The sequence below is a fragment of the Borostomias antarcticus genome, assembly GCF_949987555.1.
Source record: "Borostomias antarcticus genome assembly, chromosome: 2".
Lineage (NCBI taxonomy): Eukaryota > Metazoa > Chordata > Actinopteri > Stomiiformes > Stomiidae > Borostomias > Borostomias antarcticus.
The window spans coordinates 2,816,284-2,825,883 of NC_140235.1; the positions used below are offsets into that span (position 1 = coordinate 2,816,284).

At 45.2% G+C, this 9,600-nt stretch overlaps 1 protein-coding gene across 1 annotated transcript in view; it reads right to left on the bottom strand.

Moving 5' to 3' along the window:
* Window positions 1-5,719: 5,719 nt before the first annotated feature.
* bicc1a (BicC family RNA binding protein 1a) overlaps window positions 5,720-9,600 on the bottom strand; it is a 69,957-nt gene continuing 66,076 nt past the window's right edge. The window contains exon 21 of the mRNA XM_084457001.1: window positions 5,720-7,140. Coding sequence (XP_084313127.1) covers window positions 7,013-7,140 — 128 coding nt within the window. The 3' untranslated portion in view covers window positions 5,720-7,012. The remainder of the gene's footprint in view (window positions 7,141-9,600) is intronic.

Consider the following 9,600-nt stretch of genomic DNA (forward strand, 5'->3'; position numbering starts at 1 on the left):
CATGAATCAAGAGAAAACGACCCTTCCATGACGAGTATAATGTCTTCTGAATATCCGTGTCCATTCTCTGTCATTATCTTTTAGTCACGGCTCTGCTCATTAGACAAAATGTGATCAAATGTGACAGTTAATAGGCCTATATTTTCCAAAATGATTTGCTTAGCACAGAGTGCTTGAAATGATGCATGTATTCACCCATGACAGTATCTTCAATTGATTAATATGCATGCGCCACCAGCCTTTGGAACTGACTCCCCTCCTGGCGTGTGTGTGTGGATATCAAATTACCCCCCCCCCCCCTCCACACACACACACACACACACACACACACACACACACACACACACACACACACACACACACACACACACACACACACACACACACACACAGCCAGACAGCCAGACAGTTGGCTCCAGGTCACCATCAAGTGCATCACGTACTGACCAGACAGGCCTTAATTACTTCAGTTTATCAGTGATTATTTATTGTGCCGTTTTCATATTTAAAAGATTAATTCCAGTCCAGCCATAGACAGAGAGAGAGATAGTGTTTCTCTTCAGCACACTGGAGTGCCTCAACAAGCACATTAGGATGATGCAGCGTCACTTTCTATTTTGCTATTCGAGCATCATTGGATGTTTGCAGGGAGTCAGCAAGACCCCTGAGTCATTCTGCTGAGAAGGCAGTGGCAGTGGAAACGTGATTGATTCACTTGGAAATCCAGGGGGAAGTCCTCTCTGTCTCTCTCTCTCTCTGTCTCTCTCTCTCTCTCTCTCTCCCCCTCCCCCCTCTCTCTCTCTGTCTCTCTCTGTCTCTCTCCCTCTCTCTGTCTCTCTCTGTCTCTCTCTCTCTCTCTGTCTCTCTCTCTCTCTCTGTCTCTCTTTCTCAGTCTCTCTCTCTCTCTGTCTCTCTCTCTCTCTCTCTCTCTCTCTCTGTCTCTCTGTCTCTCTCTCTGTCTCTCTCTCTCTCTCTGTATCTCTCTGTCTCTCTCTCTGTCTCTCTCTCTGTCTCTCTCTCTCTGTGTCTCTCTCTCTCTCTGTCTCTCTCTCTCCCTCTCTCTCTCTCTCTCTGTCTCTCTCTCGCTCCCCCCTCTCTCTCTCCTCCCCCTCTCTCTCTCTCTCCCTCTCTCTCTCTCTATATTTATATGTATATATAAATATATTTTTTTTTTCTCTCTCACATAGGCACACACAAACAAACAAACATACAGTAACACTAAGACCCCACAGTATTGCAGTTATGTTTATTTATTTATTTTACTATGCACCTTTTTTTTTTACCTGCACCTTATGTGAAGCACTCATGCAGAGAGGGGTGCTATATAAACAAACTTCTATTTACTTACTTACTTACTTACTTACTTATGTGATTCTCAGTGGCATTATTTCATTTGTCAGCATAGTCATGTGCGTTCATATTGAGGATTACTGCGTTTGGCTGTGGGCTGGCGAATTAAACTTCTCTAAGCTCGTACTGTAATCTAAGCTCTGTAATCACCATGGCATTCAAATGCGGCATCACACTCCGATGAGGTTCTAACTCAATTCCACTCCCTAATTCAGTGTGAGGCCAGTGGCCTCTTTTAGAGCTGAGATTTCCTGTCAGGATAGACCACGCGTTAATCCTGAAGGTCGCTGTGTCGATTGCCCTCTCTACATAGAGCTATTTCTATGTGTGAGAGAAATGATTCCCCCACAGTTACAAACCACTCTATCTACAGTAGATATAGATTTGTGAGCACATAATAGGCATCATATGACATGACAATAATTAGTGTCCATATGTATTATATAGTTCATGCTTTGAAGGCGGTCAACTGGGTCATGTTTTTGAACGTCACATTAGATTGATTTCCTCGTTACAGTTCCCTCGTGATCTCAGGACAGTGTGAAATTCATAACCTTGTTACCCCCTCAGGGAGAGGGTGCAGTCTTCTGGTCACCCAATGTTTGCAGCACCTCTCACCCATTGGATGGTGCTTTGATTATCCACGTGTTTCTCAGATTAAGACGGTACCTGTTTCAAAGGCTGTATTACTGTTCATATACTGTACTAATACATTCTAATGTGATAAACGATGGCACAGTGTAGTGAGTGGCATGAACACATGAGTACAAAACCAAAACACAAACGCACCATCACAATCTTTTGGGATTAAACAGAAAACCACCGTTGCAAGACATGAAATCTCTTTTCTACATGTTATTATCCCTCCTGGCTTTCACTCCCTCTCCCTCCAGTGTCTCTCTCTCCACTTGCTGGGCTCGCCTCATGCTAGGGGAGGAGGGGGATTCGGATGAGTGATTCAGCCTCCCTCCCTCCCTCCCTCCTTCTCCTCCCTCCTTCCCTCCTTCTCCTCCCTCCTTCTCCTCCCTCCCTCCTTCTCCCCCCTCCCTCCTTCTCCTCCCTCCTTCTCCCCCCTCCCTCCCTCCTTCTCCCTCCTCCCTCCCTCCTTCTCCTCCCTCCTCCCTCCCTCCTTCTCCCCCCTCCCTCCTTCTCCTCCCTCCTTCCCTCCCTTCCTCCTTCTCCTCCCTTCTTCTCCTCCCTCCTTTCCTCCTTCTCTCCCCTCCCTCCCTCCTTCTCCCCCCTCCCTCCCTCCCTCCTTCTCCTCCCTCCTTCCCTCCCTTCCTCCTTCTCCTTCCTCCCTCCCTCCCTCCTTCTCCTCCCTCCCTTCCTCCTTCTCCTCCCTCCCTCCTTCTCCCTCCCTCCTTCTCCTCCCTCCCACCCGTGCTCTCCCCCGGGGGGAGTCACTCTGCGTTAGCGTCACAGCGTCGCTGGTCTTCCAGAACCACAGCGGTCTGACGTACGTGTCCACGCCGGTCTCTACCCTCCCCCCTCCCCTTCAGAGCTATAAACACACATGGGTACACTGCACACAGCCCTGTGTGTGTGTGTGTGTGTGTGTGTGTACGTACATTAAATGTCATGGAGTGTGTTGGCAGTTACCTCAAATTAGAGAGAGAGAGAGAGAGAGAGAGGGAGAGAGAGAGAGGGAGAGAGAGGGAGAGAGAGAGAGGGAGAGAGAGAGGGAGAGAGAGAGAGAGAGAGAGAGAGAGAGAGAGGGAGAGAGAGAGGGAGGGAGAGAGAGAGAGGGAGAGAGAGGGAGAGAGAGAGAGAGGGAGAGAGAGGGAGAGAGAGAGAGTGAGAGGGAGAGAGAGTGAGAGAGAGAGGGACAGAGGAGGGAGATACTGGCAGAGATAGGAGGAGAAAGAGATGGAGAGAGGACATAATCAGAGGGTAAATAGCAGGTACAGTAAGAAGGTAAACGAGGAGAGGAGGAGGAGGAGGACACGTAAAGAAAGTGGAGCCCCGTCATCACAGAGAGAGGAAGAGGAAGTGAGTCACATTCACAAACACAAATAATCGAATAGATTTGTCACTACCCAATCCAATTCAACTTTATTTATAGAGCACATTTAAAACAACAAGAGAGCACCAAAGTGCTTTCCATTTCAATCAATACAAGAAGTAGACAACACAATAGGACAATAAAAGCATAATGAAAGATAAGAGCTACTCTGATACTTAATATTAACAGACTAAACAAAATTAACTTGAATTGCGGTACAGTATGTGTTTGAAAGCTCCCAGTGATTGAATGAGGGTTGTGTATTGTGTGTATGTGTGTATTGTGTGTGTGTGTGTTTGTGTGTAGATGGTAAAGAATGCTGCAGTGTGGCCCTTCTGCTGACCCTACAGGACACATCATCTCACTTCTACTAGGTCAGTCCAGGGCTGAGACACACTGTGTGTGATTCCAGGGTCAGTCTATACTGAAGGCCTCCAGGCTGTGTGTGTGTGTATGTGTGTGTGTGTGTGTATTAGGGATGTTAACAGTTAATCATGTATCGATTAATTGCCGATAATAATTTTCTTGAGTAAGATTTGGTTACTCGATTAACTGCTTGTTAATGGAACATAACTTTTTTTTTTTTTAACAAACATCAACGGGAGTTGTGTGAAATGTAATCATGATTTAGGGTCTGACTGCACATGAGGGCGCCACGCCATAGTGAAGGCTAATTGGGATGCTGGGAAATTTCAACGACACAACGGAAGATGACACAAAAATGAAGCGAGCAAAGCGCAGTCCAGCGTGGGACGTTCTTATCAATTAATCCACTATTGTTTGTTGTTCCTTGAAATGTGCAACCCTAGTGTGTATGTGTGTGTGCCCTTGCTGTAGTAAGATAAGCCTGTGTGTGTGGCCATTCTCTCACATTATGTTAAATGTATATTAGATTATGTTTGAGTCATCCAGACCAAGCCAACCAACAACTGGCTAATAAGGCTGATCTTCATGCAACTGAACTGTTTACTGACAACACACTGATAAAGGTCATGTGACTACTCAATGACTACTCAATCTCTCAGACTAATCTGATTATGTGCTTAAAGAACTCAGAGATAGTAGATAGAAATAAAATGAAGCAGAAAGACAAGAAATTAGAAAGTACTGCATTAACAAGGAATATAGAATGTAGCAGACTAATAAATCAGAGAAAGCATTGCACTGGTACTTGAAGTGGTGTACAATGGTCTCCTTTGGCGTCTGGCACCAGTCTTATGGCATCTTCTGCTAGGCAATACATCTGAATATCTCACTAACTGTATTTAAATCTGTCTTTGGGGCAGGCAGCACTTTAATTTTTACATTTGTGATACACTGAATACATTTGGATTGAGAGCACAGCGGTTACTATACTGCCCTCTAGTGGAGATAACCAAAACATTGCTACAGACTGTCAGTAAAACCTACTGTATGCAGAAAGGCAGTCGCTGTGTTTTCCACTACCCACCATTCTCTCTCATACTGTAGACTCAGCTAATCTGGGCAGATGAATTATCTGGGATTAGACACATCCTGCCTCAGGGATTAGTGATTAGTGCACATGTGGGCTTTGGCACCAATCTGATATTGTTGGATTATAATTCCAGTTTATGGGAGGGTGTGGGTCTCAGTCTATTTTAACTTTTGCAATGATTTCTTGGTTTGGCAACCTCAGCGTGGCTAATGGAAATAGGATGGGAGGAATCGTTAAAGTATGCCGGAAGACCATCGCCATTAATTTGAATGATCTTAGCCATGTTTATCAAGTGAGAGCCACTCAGAGGGCAGAGGCCATTCTAGCGGACCCTCAGCACCCTCTCCGTGCGGAGTTTTGACTCTTGCCTTCAGGATGGAGGTGTACTTCCCATAGGACGGCCAAATCAAATAGATATGAGATTTTTTTTTCTGTCAGCTGTTGGATTCTTAAATAAGCTTTAGGCTTAGCTGCTACTGCATAGACACTTTAACAATATGTATGTTTCTTATTTATACCTGATTGCAGTTTTTATGATCTATTGTATGTTTTAATGTATTTATTGTATATTGTCATGTGTACTGGTTGTGCAGTGAACTATTACTGATGCAAATCAAATTGCCCCTTGGGGATAATAAAGACTATCCAATCCAATCCAATCACACACTAATTAGTTAATTAGTTAGGCTAATCATACTGTGTTATAGCCAGGTGCTTCTCCTCTCTGGCATATAGCAAATATTGAGTAAGACTTTTCAGGGTTTAACAAAATGTTGATGTGACTGTAGAACTGTAGGATCTCTGATCTCAAGATCTCCGACAGTAAATCCACAATTCATCTGAAATATGATCACCACCATGCTCGCTTTGTAGACAAAACAACCAAAAACAAACAGGACACTTGATCTGCATACACTTATTACATTTATTGTAATAACAAACTTTATTTCTTTTGGCTTAACTCCTCCAAAACTCAATTTTTTTAATCTGTACTACATTTACAGATATAACAACAGATCTAACACAATGGTCAACAATCTGGTCAACAAAGGCAATAGCACACGGCCAAAGGTTTTTTATCTCCAGGAAGGCTTTGATTTTTGTCATCTTTGTGGAACTTTAGCATTCTCTCCAACACACAGAACCAGAGATATTACAGAACCAAGTATTAAACAAACCAAACGCTTGTTGGTGGACGTGAACAGAGGCAACATGATGACAACACAGTACGAAAACCACAGAAGTCGGCCATCTTTCAACTGAATTGAAGAGAGAGGCTTACTGTTCTCCGTCTCTCTCTCTTTCTGCTGCTGTCTAATGGCACAGCCACAAGGCTCCACAGATTATAGGGCAGAAACATTATTATCCAAACGAGTAAACTAATTACAAACCAGAGAAAATCGTTTGTAAATGTATAAAAAAAAGACATGAAAAAAAAAAGACATGAAAAAATACATGTAAACTGATTACCATAACCCCCCCGCCCCTAAAATGACGATAAAATAATCATTTAATGAATACAATATATAATGTTTTTCTTAATACATATGCCAGACTGCAGCCCAACTGCAGCTGATTGGTTACAACACTGACCTTCGTGGAATGTCCATCAACAGAGACACCGAAGGGTTAAAGGTCATTCCTCTGCTTTCGGTGTTCAGTTGATGATGTCGCTTTGGCACTTTGACCTTAGAACTTCACTCTTACCCCCATCTTGCTTATAAGTGCTTACATTTGGCTTGGTACAAATACATCTGTGCTTTGAGTAAATACAAACCGCATAGGTATTCCAATCAGAGGAATCTGGCTTTCACAGGCAAAAGTTTAGTATTGTTAAAGTGCATGTCATTGATACAACAGCATACTATGAATGCAGATGGTATCAATGGGATTGATCGTACTAATCATTCTGCCTGTTCCCTTCAACAAAAAGTGGACAAAATACTGGACAGTACCTTCCCGTCATGACTAATACAATAGCCTTTATATGTATGTAGATACTCATATATCTTTGAGACTTCCCTTATCTCCTATTGGCACTTTTGGTTAAACGATGGCTTCTTTTTGACATGGAAATGAGTTTGGACAGTCTTAGTTTCGGCAGCGTGAGCTGGAGACCCAGAGAGGCTGAACACCCGGGTGTCCCAGGCCCAGAGGCGTTGGGTTCCCCCGTTCTGGAGGGTCCCGGGGGGTCCGTGGAGCCCCTACCACCGCCCGCTGACGCTGGCCATGTCGGCGTGGAACTGACGGGACAGGCGCCCGCTAGCGCCCCCCTCCAGGAAGGAGGACCTGATGGGCGGCTCGAACAGCTTCCTCCTGTTCTTGTTCAGTTCTGCGAGAGACGAAAGAACACAAGGTCTCAATAACATGAACTTGTTTTCCCATAAATGCGACCGCAACTAGAGGTTTGGTTCTGATGTCAGAACCAGACTCTGCAGTCCTCAAAATGCGCTAGAGGGAAAAAATATGTTTTCCTTTTTTTTTTATATTACCAAAATTGAAGTTGCAAAGAACCCACTCAATAACAAACAACAGTTTTAGGATCACTGAATTTGTCATATTTGATTGATTCAGGGGTACTGACATTCACAGAAGCATATCTTCTTCAAATATTTGCAGATTTCAATGCATGACAGATCATTTAAAAGCGTACAATTGACGCTTTTATAATCTGTAAAAATAAAATAAATAAAAGAAAAATGACCTTGTCTGACATCAGGACCCAGCCTCCAGAGGCGCTCCCAAATACAGTTGAACAGAACGACCCCGGAGTTTAACGAGGTTTCTAAACAATCAGGCCTGATCAACAGTGACAAGATCATTTGCGTCACGCAAGCTTAATGAGAAAAAGGCTTGTGTAAACTAGCTCTCTCTCTTTGTGACCTCGGGTTTTTTCTACGTGGCAGATCACCCGACTACTTGGATACAATACTTGAAAAAATATGTCATTAAAAAGTGTCTGTGTATAATTCAAGCGCTGGTTGGAGCAATTCCTGCCAGAAAGAAACCCCTCAGTCTGATGACTTGAGACAGGCAGCTCCATCCTGCTCTTTTCATTGGCAGGGAAACAGGAAGTGGACCTGATGGAGCCGGGGTCGCCGAGGACGGAACGGTTGACTCCTTTCTTTTAGAGAGGTGAGTGGGCGGAGAGGGAGGAGGAAGACGGGGGAGGAGCTGAGAGAGAAGAGAGGGATGGAAGAGAAGAAAGAGAGGTGAAGGATGGAGGAGAGGAGTGAGGGATAGAGGAGAGAGGGAGAGAGAGAGGGAGAGAGAGGGAGAGAGAGAGAGAGAGAGGGAGAGAGAGAGGGAGAGAGAGAGAGAGGGAGAGAGAGAGAGGGAGAGAGAGAGAGGGAGAGAGGAAGACGGGGGAGGAGAGCAGAGAGAGAAGAGAGGGATGGAAGAGAAGAAAGAGAGGTGAAGGATGGAGGAGAGGAGAGGGATAGAGGAGAGAGGGACTAATGGAGGGGGGGGGGCAGAGGAGGGAGGGGGTAGAGTGCGCTCCCTTATTTGACTCCTTCGACTGAGATTCGAGTTGATCTGCGCCAGCCCTGGAAGCAGCTCTGACCCCCGACCCCTCTCTGCCTCCTGACCCCAACACTGACCAGCTGACCCCCTCTCTAACCTCCACCCTCAGCCTGGAGCTCTACGGTAGCTCAAGCCGGGGGCATGATCCAACATAACATACTGTACACACCATCCATCATAGACCAGAGATCAATACTGTACTCATCTCTGTGTGATCGCTAAACACAGACAAGACACAAAATTACACGTTGCATATGCTCTAAAAATGAAATAATAATATCCACACTGACATAACATGCCTATAAAACACCTCGGAATATAAACTGTGCGACGATGTTTTGTGTTTTGACGGAGCCAATTGGGCTGACTGTCCCTCTGGCGCGTGGCCAAGGCCTGATAAAGTCATTTCGTGAAAAGCCCCACGGCGCCTCCAGCAGCAGGGAGTTGGCCGAGCTCGGGTTCGGGTTCTGCCTCCCGTCTGACTGACAGAAGCTATTATCACCACAGTCCCCAGCAGTGAACCAGACCAAGGCAGAGGGCCCGGGAGCTCGGCCCACACATCCTGACACACTCCAGGCAGGAATACTGTACACCCAGGCCTGAATACTGTACACCCAGGCACGAATACTGTACACCCAGGCCCGAATACTGTACACCCAGGCACGAATACTGTACACCCAGGCACGAACGCGCCCCTCAGAGAAAGGGTTGAGTCTAATTAGGGCTTAATCAAATTAATACACGACATATACCCTCAGAGACATGGTATACCCTCAGAGACATGGTATACCCTCAGAGACATGGTATACCCTCAGAAACATGGTACACCCTCAGAGACATGGTACACCCTCAGAGACATGGTACACCCTCAGAGACATGGTATACCCTCAGAGACATGGTATACCCTCAGAGACATGGTACACCCTCAGAGACATGGTACACCCTCAGAGACATGGTACACCCTCAGAGACATGGTACACCCTCAGAGACATGGTATACCCTCAGAGACATGGTCTACCCTCAGAGACATGGTACCCGCGCCGTCTACTGTACGGTACAGACAGAAGGAGGATGGGTCGTGTTACAGTAGCACATATGAAGCCTTTCGGTGCTGGATATGTAAAATAGAAAAACACTAGAATACTACTAGAATACTACTAGAATACTACTAGAATACTAGAATACTACTAGAATACTACTAGAATACTAGAATACTACTAGAATACTACTAGAATACTACTAGAATACTACTAGAATACTACTAGAA